A 22,798-nucleotide genomic window follows, 5' to 3' on the forward strand; every position below is an offset into this window, starting at 1 on the left:
GTTCTTTATTCATTTGTTTACTGGGCGTGAGGTGGGCATACAGCTGGAATGGGGCGCCAGTCCACGCACACACACACACACACACACACACTCACACACGCAAGCACACAAGCACACAAGCACATTCATGCACTTATTAATACCTAGGAGCAATTTAGAGTAGCCAGTACATACTGTATTTTAGGGGAGGTGGGAGGAAACCGGAGAACCCAGAAGAAATCTACATGGACACACATAATGGTCCAAGAAAAAAATCCCGTATGTTTTTTCTCCTCATACAGATTGTTGCCTGATAATTTCTTGCCGTCTGTAAAAGATTCAGTTTTCAATCTTATTTAATCTTAATCATAAATTAGCCAGGTGAAATCCCCCATATGGACCTTTTATCTGATTCATGTGGCGGAGAGGATCTATGCTTTGTATTAAACTCACTCTTGCAGACTTCACCATCTGTTTCAAGGCCTCTTATCTCAAATCACTACTGCAGAAACATAACATGCAGTTTTAGGGGCACTGACACAGACACTGAAACAGATTTCCATCTGTATTTATAGGACTGAGCTTGAGGACATACTTGGGCAGATGGGAAATGTTGTTCTGTGCTGCACATAAACCACTTGGTGTAAAAAGTTCACAATGCACATAAATGACTGACTCTTATATCTCCAATGGTCGCTACAGATTAAAACGCACAAAAGTCCCAGCGCTTTTTATAATGTCTGTGCGTATACAGTGTGTTTGTTTGTTTGTTTGTTTGTTTTTTGCAAACACAACATCAAGAAAGCCACTAAAGTTGGTGATGTTAGCATTTACATGAGGAAAGTCCTCTGTATTCAGCTTCAGTCACCTTCCACAGCTGCTTAAGTCAATTTTCTGGATTCCCAATTTCTATTTATAAACTCACCTGCATGTACTTCAGGCCTCCAAAGTTTTTTGTGCTTGCTTTTGTGCCTGAGGAAGTGAAAAAGTGTCTGAGACAGACTTTTTCAATAACATCCAATTGGAGCCTAGTATACTGCCAACATATTATAGCAGGAACAGTATTAGTTGTAATTATCACATTAATCACAAATCAAATTTGGTTTAATTTCACAATTTCACTTTCACCCTCGTTATTCATCAGCTTAACAAATAGCACTTGATCCAGCACATCCGATTATTCTAATGGTTTCCACTACAAATACCATCAGCTAACTATTAAAACCATTAACATTACTGGTCATTAATGATATCCACTAGACATAACATACCACCCATATAAGGCAACAAATTACCAGTAGGGACCATTACAGTTCCCATTAAAACTAATACAATTCCCATTATAACCATTAAATCCATTACCAATTCTATGATGGTTTCTATTGTTTTTTCAGCAGGTCAGAAACATCTGACTCAATATTCCATGGCAACAGGTTATAAACAAATAAATAGACAGCTTCTACAGTTAAAGGCAGTTTGTAGTGTAATACTTTTTTTTTTTTGGGGGGGGGGGGGGCGCGTTTACACTGATTTTACTCTGTACATATAAATCTTGCAGTGCCTTTCATTTTCGACTCATCTCTACTATAAATCATAATCAATTCTGCATTGTACGGCCTTTTAGTATTCCTTATTTATCATTCTGTCTTATAACAAAGCAGCAAAAGATGCTAAAATGCCATTTAACTTTATCTAACTGCCATATCTGTTCTGGGGTTGTGTGCGTTACCATAGAAACCATTAATAGAAACCATTATTTTAGGGCAAGGAGATGAAAAATGTAGAGTAGAATCCTCAAGTCGTCATCTCGCAATTTGCATAATTCTGACATGACGTGAAAGAGGTTAATACATGTGTATAGTGTGTGTATATCTCTGTGTGCTTAAGCACTTTTGCCTTTGAGGGCTTTAGGTTACAATGTAACACATGTTGGAGCTCCTACAAGCAGCAGGTGTCTTCTCTCTCTCTCTCTCACTCTCACTCTATCTCTCTCCAGTATCGATTGCCAGATGCTCAGCCCACCGGCATGTGTTATGTTACATGGCAGTTCCCACTAGGGTCACTGAGGGGCCATATTCAGGCCTAGCAAGCCTCCCCAGGTAGCAATCTTCATCCTGTTAAAGCTGCTCTCCATTCTCAGCAAAGTGGGTGATCTTTGAGTTCAGAGCTCTGAGTCAAAGTTGATTTAATTTGCTGAGCCAAGAATCTAGCAGCATGGCTGCACTACACACACAGAGCAAACAAAGTAAGGAGATTAGATTTCTGGAGCTAAACACAAGACACTGATACTCACTGAGTGGCACCAGCATCTTTTAGTGCACGTCCAGCTTTGGATGAATCCACAAATGTACAAGTTTGATATATTTTTTGTGTTAAAACAATATCACTGCTGAAAAATCATTAGGATGTGTCTGTGTTGAACGTGGGAATCCTCTGTGACCTTCTCTGCTCTGTTAGTAAATACTGGAAAAGATCCAGTCTATTTGAGTGACGTTTGGCAGTTGCATAATAATGCATCTGGAATTTATCAGTTTGTTTTTAGATAGATTTAGCCTTCCTTGCAGGGTCATAATCAAAAATATCAGTTCGCAGCAGGATTTGTGAAATCCATGTTAATGCACCATGGAGTGGGTTTTTGAGTATTCTCTTTATTTATTTATTTTTTGTTTGTTTGAAACAGAAAAAGAGATATGACAGATTGATGGGACCCCATGCACCAGCTTGTGGTTTCTTTTGTCTGACATATCTGATTCGCACTCTGTTACAATAAGTCATACATATACTGCTTTACTTGTAAAGAAAGTCATACTGTATCTTTACTGATATACTGGTACAGTAAGTCATAATTATACTGCTATACTGGTATAGTAAGTCATATTTATACTGCTATACTGGTACAGTAAGTCATAATTATACTGGTATAGTAAGTCATAATTATACTGCTATACTGGTATAGTCACAACTCTACTGCTATACTGGTATAGTAAGTCACAACTCTACTGCTATACTGGTATAGTAAGTCATAATTATACTGGTACAGTAAGTCATAATTATACTGGTACAGTAAGTTATAATTATACTGCTATACTGGTATAGTCACAACTCTACTGCGATACTGGTATAGTAAGTCGTAATTATACTGATATAGTAAGTCATAATTATACTGGTACAGTAAGTCATAATTATACCGCTATACTGGTATAGTAAGTCATAACTCTACTGCTATACTGATATCGTAAGTCATAATTATACTGGTATAGTAAGTCATAATTATACTGGTACAGTAATTCATAATTATACTGCTATACTGGTATAGTAAGTCATAATTGTACTGCTATACTGGTACAGTAAGTCATAATTGTACTGCTATACTGGTGCAGTAAGTCATAATTATACTGCTATACTGGTATAGTAAGTCATAAATATACTGGTACAGTAAGTCATAATTATACTGCTATACTGGTATAGTAAGTCATAATTATACTGCTATAGTCACAACTCTACTGCTATACTGGTATTGTAAGTCATAGCTCTACTGCAATACTGGTATTGTAAGTCATAACTATACTGCTTTACTGGAATCTTAAGTCATGATTATGCTGCTATACTGGTATAGTAAGTCATAACTCTACTGCTATACGAGTACACAAAGATATAATCATTTTGCAATACAGGTATAGAAGATCATAAAGATGTTGATATACTGATTTAGAGAAGTTATAACCGTATTGGTATAGTACATACTGTAATTACATATTGATCTACTGGTATAGAAAAGTTCCATAGTAATACATCTGCAATTTGTCAGTTTGTTTTCAGATTTAAACTTTCTTGCAAAAATCAGTTTGCAGGCAGAATTTGTGAAATCTGTGTTAATGCACCATGGAGTGGAGTTTGAGTATGCTCTTTATGCGCACTAATTATTTTCATTTTGGATTGAAACCGAAAAGAAGGTATGATAGAGTGAAGGCACCACATATTTTTGTGTTTTCTTTTGTCTAACCAGCCTGATTCATATCTCTGCAGATTGGCATACTATAGTTCTGGTAAATAAAGTCATGACTATGCTTCTTTACTTGTGTAGCAAATCATGGCTATGCTGCTGTACTGGTATAGAATGTCATGCCTATATTATTTTACTGGTATAGAAAATTATAACTATTCTACTATACTGTTGTAGAATATCATAACTATAGTGATATACTGGTATAGAATATCATAACTATCCTGCTATACTAATATATTGACAGCTGAAATTATAACTAACCAGGTTTTGGGAGACAAGCGGACTTCATGACGTTTTTTCTAAGAGACAAAAGAAAACCTAAAATTTTAAATATTTTAGCTGTGTCGTATCAGCAAGATGCCATATTGTTATAATGTCACACTTCAGGGGTGTTTATAATAGGCAGATTTCACAGTTACAGTGCTAGTTGCTCCCTAACTTGAGTTACAGCTTATTAAAAAGTATTGTGTATTGTGTTATAGTGTCATGATATGCTTTTAACAGCTTTAGTCTGAAAAATAAGTTTTATTTAATCAACAGGAGACAAGGAAATGAAGAAATTACAGAAAAATTACAGTGAATTGTAGCATATAAAAGCAATTAAGCCTTTATTTCTCTCATAGTGGATCTCAGTCTGATACTTAGGTACCTGTAAATAATTCAAGTAGTGGATGTAAAAAGAGCTGACTTATTATACATGTACATATACATGTTTCTTGCTTTTCTGAGACATTAAAATGATTATGTTAAACAAAGAATAAAATTGGTCACTAACATTAAATAGAGAACAGTGGAAACCTTTTCGTTCTCAGTAGTGTGCAGGACTTTGAAATGTGCAATTTTCTGTGGTACAGTTCTTTTGAAAGAAAGATGTTGGTCTCCCCCTCTTGGTTTTGAAGATCACTGCAAGGATTTTGTGTAACCTACTTTGAGTATGCTGTTATTATGTGCTTGTTAAACCTGCTTCCTACCAGTGCTCCATAATGTAAAAGTTAAAAACACTACATTTTTTAATTCATTTGTATTTTTCAATCTATAATTTAAGAGACTGAAACCTAAATCCTGACCTTTTACACTTGTATTTAGGTCTTGGATATGGAGATACTGGCTTACATGTAGTCATAGAAAGTTGTAGTGTTTGCCTTTCAATCTTGAACATGTTTCCCTACTCATCTGAGGGCATTAACCGTTTTTTCATCCAAACTGACAGAAGACATATTATAGGCATAATATAGTTCCCATAAATGGTCTGTCATGAGTGTGAAGCCTTTCAACCTGAATAGGCAAATTTCCATTATTAGACCTGACAGATTACTTAATTGGACATAAGTTGGCCTACCTGTTCCTTTCAAAGGGAACTCAACTTTGCATGAGCTTTACTTTTCTCACCTCATTTCGAGTATGAGTCAGAGAGAGTTCAGGAAGTGTGTTACTCCTTCCTCCCATTTTATTACAGAGAGGGAAGGACACACTTCAAGATAAAGCTGGGTCTGGGCATCCCCTCCAGTTTCTACAAGAGACTGTTGGGGCTTATGGTAGCAGCAGCCAACGTCATACCATTGAGCCTATTGTACATGAGACTGTTTCAGTGGTGGCTGAAAACTTGTGGGTTTCATCCGAGGACGAAACCCCTGAGAGTAATCAATGTCATGTGGTGATGCCTACATGCTCTAAGAATTTGGAGGTGTCCCCGGTTTCTAGCCTCGGGTCACACTCTCGGAGCGTCTCCTTATCGCAAGATGGTAATAACAGACCCTCACGGGCTGGGGCACTGTCTTAGACGGCCGTCCAGCTAATGGTCTCTGGAGCAGCCTTCATCTAAAGTGGCATATAAATTTCCTAGAAATGCAGGCCATATTCCTAGCACTAAAATTCTTTCTTCCTCAATTGAGAGGTCACCATGTGTTAGTTGTGACAGACAATACAGTGGTGGTCTCATATATCATCTACATTTACATTTATTTATTTAGCAGATGCTTTTTCCCAAGTGACTTACAAATGAGAAAATACAAAGAAAAGAATCAACCACCAGGGAGGGTTACATTCACACCCCCTATTCAGGCAGGTGCAACTAATTCTTCTCTGGGCGAAGGGAAAGTTTTTTATCAGTGAGTGCAATGTACATTCCAGGCAACCGGAATGTGGGAGCAGACATCCTGTCATGGTGGAGTCTGCATAGTGGAGGTTCGACCAAGCGGAAATGGATGTGTTCGCCTCTGACGAGACAACACACTGCCCGCTGTGGTTCGCCCTCACTCCTCCCACACCATTGGTTCTGGATGCCATGGTACAAACATGGCCAAGGTCACATCTGTACGCCTTTCCCCTGATTGCTCTGCTCCCACAAGTTTTAATGAGAGTTCGCCAAGACCATCTACGTCTGCTGCTAGTAGCACCTTCTTGGTCGGCTCAAGTATGGTTCTCGGAGATAAAATCCCTGTTAGATGGCACTCCCTCAGAGACTCCCATTTGAAGGGATCTACTGTTTCAAGCAAAGGGTTGATTTATCACCCTAGGCAGGAACTATGGAAACTGTGGGTCTTGCCCCTGAGGGGCACCAGCTTATAGATTCTGGTCTCTCAACCAAGGTTGTAGAGACCATGCTGAACCATCTACGAGGAAATTGAGTGCGCTCAAGTGGCGACTTTTTGTCCCATGGTATGAGGAATGTCAGTTAGACCCCGTAAACTACGCAATAGCTACAGTCTTACATGGACGTTTGTCAGCACGGTTGGCTTCTTCTAGAATTAGGGTCTACGTGGCTGCCATAGGCCGCCCCTATTGCTGGAGCCTCTATGGGGCAACATCCTCTAACATCGAGGTTTATGCATGTTGTCAGGCAGCTGAGGCCCATCTGCAGACCACGCATACCTTCCTGGGACCTTTCTGTGATCCTGAAAGGTCTGTCAGTGTCTTTCATTGACTCTCAGGCTCAGACCTTTTTGAACAGGCCAAAATCTCATTATGATGGAGTGGGTATACTCATTCCCACAGCGTAAGCTCACACAATGTTGAGTTCTTTTTGAAAGGTAACGTCTGGGTTATGCATGTAACCCTGTTCCCTGAGAAGGGAACGGGACGTTGTGTAGCTTTGTCATACTGGGACATGCCTGTGAATTGCATCTTCACTTCAAATAATAGAGGCTGATGACGGGGTTTACAGGCAGCGTTTTATAATCACGCAACACACGAAATGCCACGTCACCTGACCACAGCAGGCCTATAAATAGGCGTGGTTTCACACAGACTTCAGATAACAGTCACGCGCGAGGATGCCTCCCACAGCGTAAGCTCACGCAATGTCTCGTTCCCTTCTCAGGGAACAGGGTTACATAACCCAGATGTTTCTAACCAATCTACCTGTTTCCTACCTGTTTCCTACCTACTTCTTACCAATCTACCTGTTTCCTACCTGTTTCTTACCAATCTACCTGTTTCTAACCAGTCTACCTGTTTCCTACTCGCTTCTTACCAATCTACCTGTTTCCTACCTGTTTCTTACCAATCTACCTGTTTCTAACCAGTCTACCTGTTTCCTACCCGCTTCTTACCAATCTACCTGTTTCCTACCTGTTTCTTACCAATCTACCTGTTTCTAACCAGTCTACCTGTTTCTAAACAACCTATAGTACGTGTTTCCTACCTGTTTCTAACCAAAAGGTAATAGTAACTAATCCCCTTTAATTCACCAGCATGACTCCCTCAGACAACGAGAATGTTAGTCATTCTCTGCTTAGTTAAGGATCCCCCTTGACCCTGAGTGATAAATTCCCATTATCACCATGGTATTAACCTGATGAACTGCACAAATCAACCGTGACACTTACAAGGGAGTTAGGTAGTTTCCTGCTGTTGATGTGCTGCCATTATTTCATTGGTGTTTTTTTTTAAGCATCAGGCTAATGCACATTGCTTTTTAATAAAGCATATTTACATTGATACAGTTGTTGAACCATCCTTTCAGCAGACAGGAAAAAAAGTCTTCTACATATTACACTAGGTGAACCTGACCTGAAGGAAAGACCAAAATATTTATAGTGTTGGTAGGCAGGGACTTAGATCTTAGCTCAGAAGCATCTTAAGATCTGGTGGTCATGTATGGTAAAATACTTTGCATGGTATAGTAAGCTTGAGGGGACACCTTAACGTGCTGGATTCTTACCAAGCATATGAGACTAATAATCGCACAAAGAATAAATGAATATTAAAAATAATGGTATTAATTATAATGGATGAAACTACAGCTGTCTTAATATGTATGGTACAAATAAATAAAGAAATATATGTACAAACCGATAACATTAATTATTTTTTTACAGGATACTGTTGCAAAATTCGATAATGTAATGGATCTAATTTAAAAGAAATAAACTCATCCAAGTGGTCAGGTCCAGGAGCAGTCAGAATTGGCTGATGACCCAGTTGGTCATTCTTTATAATAGAATTCATCTGTGTGCTGTCTGATACAAGGTCATTTTTTTTTCTCCGTCATATTTGATTCATACTGAATGGAATGAGGTGTGTGTGTGTGTGTGTGTGTGTGTGTGTGTGTGTGCTTTCTGAGGTCATCTCATTAACACTACCAGTGAAAAAAGACTCAAACCATTCAGATCAAACCATTCACACATACAGGCACACACAGACACCCACACACCCACCCACCCACACACACACACACACACCATGCTTTATCTGAATCTCTCTAATGCCCATTGCTTGATCAAGGTTACCATGGAGACGCAATTTGTTAAGGTTACCATGCCACAGTGCAGCGTTAGACATTTGGCTTTTGTCAGTTTGTTTGTTTGATCATCGGTTTCTGCACATGTCTGTTTTCAGCATGTGGATTTATACTTATTGGAAACATACTGATTACAACAATGTCAGAACCTCTTATACTGTTTTCTACACTGTTCAGTTTGGTTTAGAATCAGAGAACCTAGCATTTGGCAGTTTTTTTTTGGTAATCTATTAATTATTTTGTTCATCCTGCCACCTAGTCATTTATACTTTGGTCAGCATTTAGTTGTGCACATCAGCTTGGTTTTATTCCATGTTTATACTTGTTGATTAGGACTGCAACTCCTAAAATTTGTTCATTTAAGCAATAGCATAATACATTTGAAATTTAAAGCTTCACTCTGCTCAAATGAATTTCTTATTGGAGTGTAACTGCAGCATTGACTACATGAATCTATGGCTGGTTAGTTGTTCACACTTTTAAATTGGGTCTACATGGAGCTACTTTTAAAACAAACCCACAATTTAAGGTTTCTAAATTGTACCTTTATGGGTTTCCCCAAAGGAACAAACTGGGGAACAGTTTTCGGTGCTGAATGGAACCTTTTTGTCTGAGTAAAGTCAGAGCTACAGAGCTAAAAAGAAATAATGAGAAACAATTTTTTTTAATGTAAACAAGAGCTGAGTTAATCAAGAAGGATGTAATACATAATTGAGGCAATTTAATGTCAAACAGCATTATTATTTTATATATTTTTCCAACAGCCTAAGTGGCTAAGTGCTAAATCAGCACTAACTGCAATATACTGTATATTCACAGTTGACCATGATTGACTGTCATGGTTCTAAATCTAGAAGATATCTAGGATGAAGCAGCAACATTATCTTAGCCATATGTGGATCCAAGAAGAGGTTGTGGACAGAAGTGGGGGACAAAAATATTAATATAACTTGATATAAGCATTAGGGGCATGGTGGCTTACAGTATATCAAGCCACATTTACGCTCTGTGTGTGGAGTTTGCGTGTTCTCCCTGTGCTTCGGAGATTTCCTCTGGGTACTCCAGTCTCCTCCCCCAGTCCAAAGACATGTGTTGTGGGCTGATTGGAATCTCTAAATTGTCCATAGTGAGTGAATGTGTGTGTACCTGTGTGACTGTGCAATGCAATGGGTTGGGGTGTCCCTCACCTTGTGCCCCAAGTGTAGAATAAGTGGCATGGAAAAATGGATGGAGGGATGGATAGATATAAGCATTGGCACTTTTTTCTTGGTGTATCTTGTTGACGGTATTTGAATTTTAGAGTTGGAGTTTGCTGATTAAGAATTTTAATTGGCCATTGTAAAGGATTTGTCCATTTGTCAGCCACTGTGTATCAATTTGCACAAAACATGCACACAAATACTCAACAAGTATTTTGTTAATAGCATTTCAATAAAGTCTTGATTCTCGTGAGTCTCTTTTAACAAACATAAATGTGGCTTAATTGAAGAAAACATCAAAAAGAGACTAAGAACAAAACAAGACCAACATAAGAACAAAATAAAAAAGACTAAGTTGTCAGGTATTTCAACAACTGTTAATAAAACTGCATCTGTCTGCTTATGCTTGGTTCACACACAGTTGGTGAGGCCAGAAACCTGATTCCTATGGACCCTAATGGCCTCTCAGACCCATATGTGAAGCTGAAGCTGATCCCTGACCCCAAGAATGAGACCAAACAGAAGACACGGACGATCCGCTCTTCTCTCAACCCCACATGGAATGAGTCCTTCACCTTGTGAGTCTGATGTATAGATTTGGGTGTTAGAGGTCTGACAGTTACGATAAAATGTTGATCCTATTATATTGTGTGTGTGTGTGTGTGTGTGTGTGTGTGTTTAGTAAGCTAAAGGCCACAGATAAAGAAAGGCGGCTGTCAGTAGAGGTGTGGGACTGGGACAGAACCACCAGGAATGATTTCATGGGCTCCATGTCGTTTGGCGTCTCAGAACTGTTCAAGGCACCAGTGTGTGGCTGGTAAGTTTGCTTTTCCTTATTTGTATAATCTCACTTATTATATAACATATAATAGCAACCATATAATCATACTAGCCCATAAACAGTCTGTGCTCTTCAACACAACCTTCTCCAGGATTGCCAGACAGCTACTACTGAACCCTTGAGCAAGGCACCCTGTCTGTTCTTGTTGGGTTGTATTGGGTTGTATCCCATCAGGTTGACCATGCTGCACTTGTTTTTTCCATTTCAAAACTGAAAGTGCAGTTCCTGAGTGGTACATCTAAGTGTTCCAAGCGTTCACCATATCACCGTTAGATTGAGTTTGAATGTCAGTGATGTGTCAGCCGTCCATTTCCTGTAGTACAAGGGTGCATTCTTTCCATTTAGTCTATTATCTCAGTCTGACTCAGAGTGAAACTTACTTTTGGCCCAATTTGGTTGCACATATTTAAAACAAAACAAAACAAAAAAAAGCTATTAAAAAGACATAAATTAATAAGAAGAAGATGAAGAAAAATCAACTGCCACCAGGCCCGGATTAACACAGTGTAGTGCCCTAGGGTGACCACACTTGAAGTGCCCTCCTATTCCCACATTACATGTAAAAAAAAAAAAAAAATTTTTAAAAAAGGTGTAATTTACTATGGCTATAAAGACCATAGATTTACATGAACTTATTGCTAAAGTACAGGCTCACCACACATACTACAGAAAAATGTAAGACCCAACCAAAAAAACCTGGCACCATACATAGACATGGGCCTACAAATGGCATCCTATCCCTTACACTGATGCTCAAATCTGAATGCAACTCACGTGCCAATGCAACATGTCATGTTAAGTATCATTATTTCCTTCATAAATGGCCTGTATTAGGACTATATACAAAACCATTAAAGAGTATGTCTAAAAAAACATTGCACACATGTACCAAATAAGCTAAGCTCAGGAAAGACAGTTGCAAGCAACATATCATCAGCTGAATTCAGCACCACAGAGACGCACAGCAGTGAAACACTTTACACGCATCAATAACTGAGCAACCAGTTAAAAGAAAAAACCTTCCACAAATACCAAAATTGACAACACAGTTGCCGTCACATATTTTCCCAGAAATAATAGTAAATAAGCCTGACCCTTTAGCAGAACATCTTCTTTCTTGACTTGGTGCATGCAAAGTCATTAATGAAATCCTCAAAGTTTTTTTCTAACTCAGAAGAAAAAACCCTGCGTTTGTGGGTACATTGTGAATGGTGGCTATGTGCCTTGATAGTTTATCTTTTTTTTTTGTTTGTTCGCTTATCAGATTTTTTTTGTGGACTCGACTAACAGTACTAACTGTTAATATTGTATCTGTATGCATCTCTTCCATTGTCTGGTGCGTCAGGGCACTCGCCCAATCCTAAATATGGATAAATCGGCCTTGACTGCCACCTACAAAATGTTCACTTCCTGCAGTTGGATCAAACTGCACTCCTAGTGCATGAAAGTATACCACCTATTGCAGGATGTCTCAGACTTCTGTCTGTTTTCACACCTGCTCAAACAAACCTCACTGCTCCTCAATGCACTATGCTCTGTTTAAACAGAATAAATACTGCCCTGCTCTATTGCCTTTTCCCCTGACTAACAGATAAACTCTATTCAGTCATCAGCCTCCACTGATCTTTCCTCTTAAACTCATACACCACAATGCTTTCAGAGGTCCACACTGTAATTTTATCAATCCACATAACTATCATTGTCATCATTGCTCCTTCTTCTGGAGCCAACATATGTCTGTGCAATCTGTAGAGTTGATGCTTATAGCTTGTGACATTTGTTTAGGACTCCTAAATAAAGTAGAGTGGGTCGCCTGAGAAACTTTGATATAGAGGAACTGTACAGAGTATCAAGGTTTTCCTGTTCTCAGAATACTTATTTAAACTCATGAAATCCTGAATAATGATTTAGTGATTCAGAAGTGATTCAAAAGTGATTCAGGTGTTTCAGGTGTTTTGGACTTTTGAATCTTTGAAGGTCAGTACCTCCTCTGAACTGGAGGTGAGATGGTTGTGATGAAAAAATTAATAGAATATAACAAAAATAGCATTTATTGCTAAATTTATATCACTAATCAAAATGCGTTGCAACTAAATAACACTAAATGCCACCTTGGCATTATGCTCAGATTATGTTCCAACATCTACATCATTTGTGTACTTTTCAATACTACTACTACTACTACTACCACTAATAATAATAATAATAATAATAATAATAATAGTCTCAAACCTGGAAAATGGGTCAGACAGTCTATTAGCTATAATTATTATATAGTAACATTAACTCAGGGATAGATAACCATGCAAAACCTTCATGTGCCATCATTAATACTCACAGCCCATTGACAATATCTCTTAATAATCCTTGTCAGTCAGATTTTGCTACGAACTAACCTATAACACAAAAGCGAAAGCTAGCTAAATACCTAGCTAACTAGCATTGAAAAGCTTAATGGATATTACTTACTATATAACCTCTGATGTTTTTTTATCTACAACAGCCTAGGTATCTCTTTCCTAACTAGCTTGCTCGTTGTTGGAATGGAATGTTGAATTTGATTAAAACGTGAACGTCATTGATAAACCTAGTAATTAACAGTGCAATCTAAATGAATGTTCAAATCGAGTTACATTGTCTATTTGTTTCAGAGGAAATGTATTTACTTGTTTGTCGTCCTTCTCTCAGTAAGCTTAAGCTTAATAAATATAATGTTATTTTAATTGCATCTTTGCCCCTGCAGAGAAATTGTGTAAGATTTTTCACTTTTATTGGATTTAATCATCTGAAGGAATATTTAGGCTCCTAGTCTCTCATGGGCCTTGACTATGACTAGGTTGCCATGACGACTGGAAGTGCAAAGAAGGGTTTAACTCTGCAAGTCATTATAAAAACAGGCCCTACTTATCTGTGAAGCTTCTGTACAAGATTGTTTATGAGCTAAAAGGCTGCAACCTTTATGTCTGGCACGAAGATATAATAATGAGATAGAACGTCAGACGGAGAATTGTGCACATCTTGGTGTTACTGTGAAGTTTTAATAAATAAATACAAATATTTTCCCCTGATTTCCCTGCCATGTATTGAGCCTTATTCAGATAAAGTTGTCTACCTAATTCCTTAAACAGTCCCTGCAGGATTTCGCGATTTTGCAGTCACAGAAATTAAAGCAAAATCAAACAAATGCCACAATATTCTGAGGAGCTTGCAATTCTTTAACATTACTGCAGATTTCTTTTCTGCTGATTTGGGCCCAAGACGTGTGTAACAAACTTTAAAGTCGGGCAAGGAAGAGGCGGGAACCGGCTGAACATAAAGTTTTTAAACAGAACGTAAACATAACATTAAACACAAACGTAACACAAAGTGCATGGGCGTCTCTGTTTCCCCCGGAACGTCCAGCTGCTCCTTTATCTCTCTCTCTCCCACTGATTAGCCAAATCAGTGCCAGGTGTGTGTCCTCACAGCCTGGCCACTACCTCCTCCTCATCGCAACATGGCATGCGCATTCAGTCAAAGCCCTCTTCGATTCATGTGCGATGAATACAGCTAAAAGGTCTCATTTACCAAAAAACATCAAGTAGTTTTCCACAAAAAAAGCACAAAAATCTCCGCAAATTTTGAAAAGGCTGCAGCAAAATGAAGCATGTTTTGCCGCAGCAGTCACATAAAACTCTGCGAAATCCTGTATGGACTGCTTAACACCATTTACCAGCTGTCTCTCAATCATCTCATCTTTATATTTCAGATAATATAATCATTAATTTATTTTTCCACAATCCTTTAATTATATCTGTGCTCATTACTAACTCATCTTCCCATCACTTTGACTCTGCTCACCTTTCCCCTTAAGGTTAATCTCTACTCCAGGTACTTATACTGTATGTGTTTTACCGTACATCTTTCAGTCACTCAGCCTTAAAAATTCTAATGTTACACTTATTTCTGGGCTGACATTTCACCCTCAAACAACATTACACTTATCAACAAGGCAGAAAATATTGAACATGGTGATTTTTTTCATAACCTGGTTTCTATAATTGTTGTCAATGTGTCTGTACCTCTGGATTTTAATACATCAAAATGCGATAATATTGAAAGTGCTCTAAGCATTCACCAAATCATCAATAGAGTGAGTTTGAATGCCAGTCTGGTGTGCAAGGCTGCTTTCTTACTACTTTGCTTAGTCTGAATCATGCTTTAATTGTACTTTTTCCAATTTGGTTGTACATATTGAAACATCTGTGAACATCTCTGAAGCTTTAATAAAAACAATAATTTCCCCTAATTTAACAGTTAATGCACAGAAAGGAAGGCTTTTGATTAATGCACCCACATTAGCCAAAGTTTTCTATTTTCACTACAAGGAACCACTTTTTCTAAGAGTGTAGGGTTTAGCCAGTCCCCAGCTAGTCATCCAGCGAGTACCTCAATGATCAGTTCTAGTTTCCTTCCTTGTCCTAAGCAATATCATTGTCAGCCATGCTTTCAGCTGCTTTGTCAATGACACATTACTCACAGATTCTTTTATCCAGAGTAACTTACAGTTGAGCTGGGCAGATGAGGGTTAAGGGCCTTGCTCATAGGCCCAATAGTGGCAGCTTGGTGGGATTGGGGATCAAACTCACAGCCTTCCAGTGCAGTAGTCCAGAGTCCTAACCACTGAGCCACCACTTTATAAGCACGACTTCCACCACTATTAGTGCACCTCTGGCATTTAAAGCAAGCATCCTGAAGCTAAAACTGTGGTTTTACAATAATATTCTGATATTGAAGCACAAACAAGACTGGCATTTTACTTATTCATCTAGAATTTCTTACATCTACTGTAGATTGTCCTAATGTTCCATGCAGATGGCATGTTTGTTGAACCTATTCAAGTTGCAAGAAATCTTGCCCTTGTATTGAATTTATATCTTATATTTGAACCTCATAAAGCCACTGTAAGCAACGTTGGTGGACTTCTTAACTTCTGTCAGATGTAGACTAGCACTATACTTGCTTCTAGCATCAGTATGGAGATTCAATCATATACACATTAATGCAAACAAGGCTTTTGGGTTGTTTTAGTCCATCCATAGCCACATGGGTATGTTGGTTATCTCAGTATAGCTGTACAGGCTTTAACACACCAGTGATTAAAGTCCTAATCTGTTTTAATGACCCGGCACTGGTATAACAACTCCACTCTAAGAGAACACTTTAGCTTGCTAATGTGCTCTTATGAAGGACCAAGTCAAGTGTGTGTGCTTGAGGGGTTTCTGCACCAGGTTTGTGTTTGTGTATGTGTTAATGCACACCATATGCCAGTAGAAAAGGAAAGAGTCCTGTTTGTGTGTACTTGTGCATGTGTGTGTGAGAGAGAGAGCGAGAGAAATAAAAAGAGTATTCAGTGGCAGAGAAAAATCGCTTTTTATTACTGATCGCTCCCTAATGCTAAGTGATATGAATAACAAAGTCATGTTCACAGTTCAGTTGGACCATATTTATTAGATGTACTTTGAAACACATATGAAGGGCAAGAGAGGACCCTTTATGTTTTGTAGCACTTTCTATGAAGCATAGAAGTTTGTAATTAGGTAAAAGTGCTTAGTAAAGCTTTGTACATCAGACAATACATAAAGAACCAAAGAATCATAATAAATCTATTCATCATACAGAATTACAAGATAATCTTTTTATTTGTAATTTTTATTTTAGTGAAGGTTGTTACGTAATAACCATACCATGCCATTGGTTCATAGTACAACCACAATATGATGCAGTATAATTGCAATCTTGCAATGCATTTATGCATATCTTACCTCTCTTTTCAAAATAAATATTAAAGGTGTGTTTAATTATGCACAGGCTGTTATTATGCATAATGGTAGGGCACTGAGCCACATGGTATTATGATGAATGATAATGATAATGAATGGTATTATGATGAATGATAGTACTTATTGCCCACAGCATAGTAATGCTCCATAAGAATAAGAAATACAAATAAAGGGATATACTGTATATTCATATTTTGGAGTGAAGCTACTGATTACTGATCTAAGCCGGAATTCTAGGACCAGAAGGTTCAATTTCATATATAACCAAGTGCACTTAACCTACAGCATTTTCTATCATTTCTCCCAATGTACTTACTGTATACATCAAACATTACAAGGAGATTTGTAAATACAATTGTAGCTCAGTGGTTAAGGTTCTGTTTTAAGGTTCAAATACCAGAATAAAAAAAAAAAAACCTGCTGTTGAGCCCTACTTAGTATCCCTTACCTACTCATCTGAATGTTTGTGTTGTGGATTATACTCATTTGTAAGTTTCTTTGGATAAAGATATTTGATATACACCATATGAATTACTGTAAATGAAATGCTAAAAGATGAACCCAGCTTCTCTCTCCCTCTCTCTCTCTCTCTCTCTCTCTCTCTCTCTCTCTCTCTCTGTGTGTGTGTGTGTGTGTGTGTGTGTGTGTGTGTGTGTTCACAGGTACAAGATGCTGAACCAGGAGGAAGGTGAATACTACAATGTACCGATTCCAGAAGTAGATGACATTAACTTAGAATTCAGGCATAAGTTTGAGGTGAGAGCAGCTTTACTCCAAATAACCGAACTCTGTAATACTAATATAATTTTTGTGGTGTAGGCATTTGGTCTTTTCACAGTTCTGGACAGAACTGAGCTCACTTGAATGATTTTGCATGATTGAATGGGAACAATAAAACAGAAGATAAAAAGAGTTCTGGAGAAACTACTGTAGTTCTGGAGTTCCATATTTCAAATCTGTAGTATTAAATCTTCAGTGGGAAGCTAAGATAACATAACATTAAGTTTTCCATGTAAACCAGGACCAAAAGTCAGTTTGCACACTTTATGACGCTTGGAAGTTTGTTTTGTACATTCTGCATTTTAATATAACTGTTTTATATTAGGTCATATAGGTCATTTTAAGGGTTGTGTGATACCATTTATTATTTTCCAATAACAGCATGTCTTGAATTGTTTTATCCCTTTCATTATGTGGTATTAGTAGTCAGACAGACAGAACTTAATATAACCAAACAGTATTTGAGTTTACAGAATGATGTGTTTGGGCACGACTCAAAAAGCCACTTTGCAATTGTCTCAGAATTTTGATACTGTAAATTTGAAGTAAATGGCTCTGTTCCAAGGTAGTACCGTACAATACTAAGGTACAACTTGTCCACATTGTAAAAAAATAAATAAATAAAAAAAATTTAAATTTTGCAGCAACACGGATGCCAGTAAAGTACTGTAAACTGTACATTAAACAAATGTAAAGGATATTTACAGTAAAGTACTGTAATATCTTATATTGTAACACATAGTAACACATAATCTAGCACATTTGTTCATTTGGCTGATGCTTTAAAATAAAAAAAAAAGCAACTTTCACAGCTAACTCTGATGAAGGTGTTGAGTTACAGATTAGAAGGTCATGTGTTCAAATCCAAAAAAAACACCAAAATGCTATGGTTGGGTCCTTCATCAAGACCTTTAACCCTCAGCTCAGTTGTATCCTACATCAAAGTTGTTGGGGTTTTTTTTAAGCATCAGCCAAATAAGCAAATGTACAGAATTATGGTATTTTATACTATGTAAGATATTACAAATAAGTTTGGCAGTTGGCTTCTGTAAATGTTACAGCAATTTTACAGTCGTTTTAGTACCTACAATTTACAGTAGATTTTCTACGGTGCAGCTTTGATTGACAGTTAATGAACCTAAGTACCAAGCTGTCTTTTCAACCACAGAAGATTGTGTAACATGGAAAACATGGAACCTGTATGAATTTCTTTTGGTTTGTTTGTTTTGGCATAATCTGTTTTCCTGCAGATGCCAAATTGCAAATCTACTCCCTAGGTCACCATGGCGACTGTAGTTTTGGCAAGATTGTTGATGCAGGCATTGGCAGAGTCGAGAGCTACAGTGCCAATGTGACCTGAGTGGTCACTGCACATGCTCACATGGTGCTGGCATTAGTCAGTGATGCTGGAGAGGTTTTACTGTTACAACATGAGTCTCCATTTTCCTCTTCTCTGTTCTCTCCAATTCTACAATAGCTATCATAAATCTAAAACAAATTATTTACTCGAGCTGGCATGGACTCCACATGTTTGTGCAAAACCTTATGATCCATATGAGATGAAATCCATCAGAGTGTCATTTGAACACGCGCTTCGATAGAAATGATTAGGCACGAGGAAAACCTGACCCTTTGTAAAAAGCAGTTAACATGAACAATATAAAAAACCTGCTTATATTTAAATAGGGACCTAGAAATAGTGCAGAATATTAATAATATTCCAGATATGGAATATTAAATATTCCAGATATTGAACATTTACTTTCTTTGTTTTATATATTTTAAAATTCTAAAACCTTCTGTTTATTTATTATGAAGTGAAGCAGTAAATATGAGTTAATTATTTGGACTAATATTTGGGATTGTCCTGCATTAAACTCAGAGTTAACATTATATATTGCACACTGCATCTGTGCTATTAATACAGACAACATAAAAATACTAACTGCAGTCAGCCCCGGAATTATTGGCACCCTTGGTACGTTCTAAAAAAAATCCCTTTGCCAAGATAACAGCACTGAGTTACAACCCCAATTCTGAAAAAGGTTGGAAAAAGACAGTATGGAAAATGCAAAAAAACAAAAAAAAGGAGTTATTTGAAAATTCACTTCACCTGTACTGTATTGAAAACACACTATTTGATGTTTTACTTTGTGAGTTTAATTTATTTTTGAAAATATACACAAATTTCAAATGTGATGACTGCGACACACTCCAAAAAAGTTGGGACAGTCGACTGTTTACCACTGTGTAACATCACTTTTTCCCTTAATAACACTTATTAAGCTTTTGGGCACTGAGTGAAGACACCAGTTGGTTAAGTTTAACAAGCGGAATTTTCCCCCATTCATTCATTATGCATTTCTTGTATGCATGTGCTTGTAATCTGGGCAGAATGTGGTTTGGCGTTGTCCTGCTGGAAAATGCAGGGATGTCCCTGGAAAAGACAACATCTGGATGGCAACATATGTTGCACCAAAATGTGTACATATATTTCTGCATTAATGGTTCCAGTGTATGGCAAGGTGCTTTTGTCCTGTACAAAAACACCTCAGAGGAAATTGTAATATTGTTACAATGTGTTAATACTCTCTTTCCATGTCGAATGTGGCATTGACGTCTCTGAGGTGCCAGCACATCATTGAATACACACTCATTACCATGGAAACAAGACCTGGCAAAGGATGTGTTAGCAATGTAATGTTGACAGAGCTGACATGAAGTTGTTCTGATGAAGCCAAGCCTAATTTTTTTTCTGGAATGTTATCAACTGCACAGCATTTATCATACATCTGTCACCAGCATAAAATCCCTTACAGGATGTATGAATTGGATTGGTTTCTGTATCTTCTAGCAAAAAAAAAAAAAAAATACCTCAGTGCCTAGAGGTCTGGCAGCTTTCAAGGTGTTCTGCAGTGTTTGACTGAAATACGAGTTCTGAAAGAGGAAATATCCTGCAAGAGGATCTGTGCAACAAAACGTGGATATCCAATGCCTCATTGCTCTATTAAAGGACAAAATATTTATCTCAGAGCCTGTGAATAGTAATAATGCAATACACTGCAAATGTACAAGCATTCAAATGAAAAAGAACAATTTATTAATATCCCATTACTTATAGACCTATATCTTTATATATAACATTTACATGTATATTCGATATTATAGTGGATTCCATGTACTATACCATAGTATAATGAATACTATTCATATACTGACAGTATAAACTGGGCAAGTTAAATGCACAGAGAAGCATAATATCACGTAGCATAATCAGTCATGTAGCTACAAAACAAGTGAAAAAAATATGCAGTATAAGCTGTAATTTTAAGTTCATATGTAACTATGAACTTATATTTTAATATCATATTATTAAAAAATCCACAAAAAATCAGCAACTTCAGTACTAGAGATGATGTTGACAGAAATTATGTGCACTGCAACCAAAAAATAAATAAACCAACACTACTTGCTCCCCATTTCTTGATTATTCTATTTTTTAAATGTCTGTTTGACTTTATTTCTGTGTAAGCAGGGTGCTCAGAGTGCAAATGTGGATGTTCAAGATTTTGACAACCACATGGCGATCATCTAGCCCAAATGCACTTACTAATTACTAATTACTTCTAAAGAAGAAATCACATGGGCTTATCTTTACTAAGAACATTACTCAGTCAGTACTATCCATCAACTTCCATCAACTTCTCTTTTTAAAAATATTTTGTAGGTCACTACACAGGATGATGCATTTTAATCATTATATAAAAGACCAAATAACACTGGATGTGTTTCTGAAGGGTTCAGGGACATGCAGCAATTACACCTTTATTATAAACAGCATTTTAATCCGCAAGAGCTCTGTGAGATGTGCGTGAAGAGCCCATGTGCCTTTGTGTTTTTATGTTTGGTTGGTTGGTTTTTGTTTTGTTTTTTTCTTCAATTTGTCTCTATATACAGTGCCCTCCACTAATATTGGCACCTTTGGTGAATATGAGCAAAGAAGGCTGTCTTTATTGTTTAACTGTTTGATCTTTTGTTAAAAAAAAATCACCAAAATACTTGTTCTAATGGATATCAGGCAATTGCAAACACAATACAGGTTTATCAAATATATATGAATCAACATATTAATTCATATATGTATAATTCATATATATACATATATGGATCAATATATTATGAATCAACTTGAAGAGGGTGTGTGTCTGTATTTTCTCAACGCACTGTGAAGAGGATAGTTTAAATAGCCAAAAAATCTCCAAGGATCACAGCTGGAGATTTGCAGAAGTTAGTTGTGTCTTAGGGTCAGAAATTCTCCAAAACTATAATCTGAAGTCACCTACATCACCACAAGTTGTTTGGAAGGGTTTCAAGAAAAAAGCCTGTACTCTCATCCAAAAACAAACTCAAACATCTTCAGTTTGCCAGACACTACTGGAACTTCAAATGGGATCGGGGTCTATGGTCAGATGAAACCAAAATAGAGCTTTTTGGCAATAAACACCAGAGGTGGTTTTGGCGCACACAGAGAGGTAGAACTGACTTGAAAACCCTAGAAAACCTGTGGGGTGAACTGAGAGGAGAAGCCACCAGCGTGGACCTCGAAATTTGAAGGATCTGGAGAGATTCTGTATGGAGAACGGTCTCAGATCCCTTGCCTTGTATTCTCCAACTCAATCAGGTATTATAGGAGAAGACTCAGAGCTGTTATCTTGGCAAAGGGAGATAGCACAAAGTATTGACTAAAATTTTTGGAAGATATTATGTTAAAAAGTGTTTCCCATATATATCGAGACTTTGGGACACTCTGTATATACAGTATATCAGTATAAAGTGTTCACAAATATACAGTTTAATAAGTCACATTTTTGCAGTCTTTTGTCAGTTTGAAATGAACATTGTAAATACAGCTTGTGCAAGACTGACTGTCCCCATCCCTCCTGTTTCACTAGTGTACGCTTGGGATGTTAGTTTCCTTTATAATAATTAACCATGCTGCTGCACTGGTGGAATGGACAGAATGTGTGTGATGCTGTTTCGATTGATACTTTAGGTTGTACACCTCCACTGAGACCATGTTGTAGTCGTGTACTATGTTCAGTTTCAATATACTTTTCAAACTAAAATGTTTGTGCAGGTTGTACATGGAATGAGGCAGCATGCTGCATTTGACCTGGTGATCTACGCTTTGACACCTGTCATTTTATGCCAATTTTAACCTCCCATCTTGGAAGGAATCTTGGAACAGCCATCAGAAATCACGCTAAGAGAAGGTTGTTAAGGGTCTTGCTAAAGATTCGCAAATCTCTGATTTAAACACAATGCTCTGGTCATGAGAACAGAACTATAATCACTGAGTGACAACGGCCACAGGTTGTAGTTTGTCTGTAACTGTTTCTGACTATGACTGTTTTAGCTTTCCAATTTTGA

At 37.5% G+C, this 22,798-nt stretch overlaps 1 protein-coding gene across 2 annotated transcripts in view; it reads left to right on the forward strand.

Moving 5' to 3' along the window:
* prkcab (protein kinase C, alpha, b) overlaps positions 1-22,798 on the forward strand; it is a 164,474-nt gene that overhangs the window by 116,472 nt on the left and 25,204 nt on the right. For both annotated transcript variants that reach the window (XM_053653652.1, XM_053653657.1), the window contains exons 6-8: positions 10,347-10,503; positions 10,608-10,742; positions 17,251-17,344. In XM_053653652.1, the coding sequence (XP_053509627.1) occupies positions 10,347-10,503; positions 10,608-10,742; positions 17,251-17,344 (386 nt within the window). The remainder of the gene's footprint in view (positions 1-10,346; positions 10,504-10,607; positions 10,743-17,250; positions 17,345-22,798) is intronic.

This window comes from Ictalurus furcatus, chromosome 2 (genome assembly GCF_023375685.1).
Source record: "Ictalurus furcatus strain D&B chromosome 2, Billie_1.0, whole genome shotgun sequence".
Taxonomy (NCBI): Eukaryota; Metazoa; Chordata; class Actinopteri; order Siluriformes; family Ictaluridae; genus Ictalurus; species Ictalurus furcatus.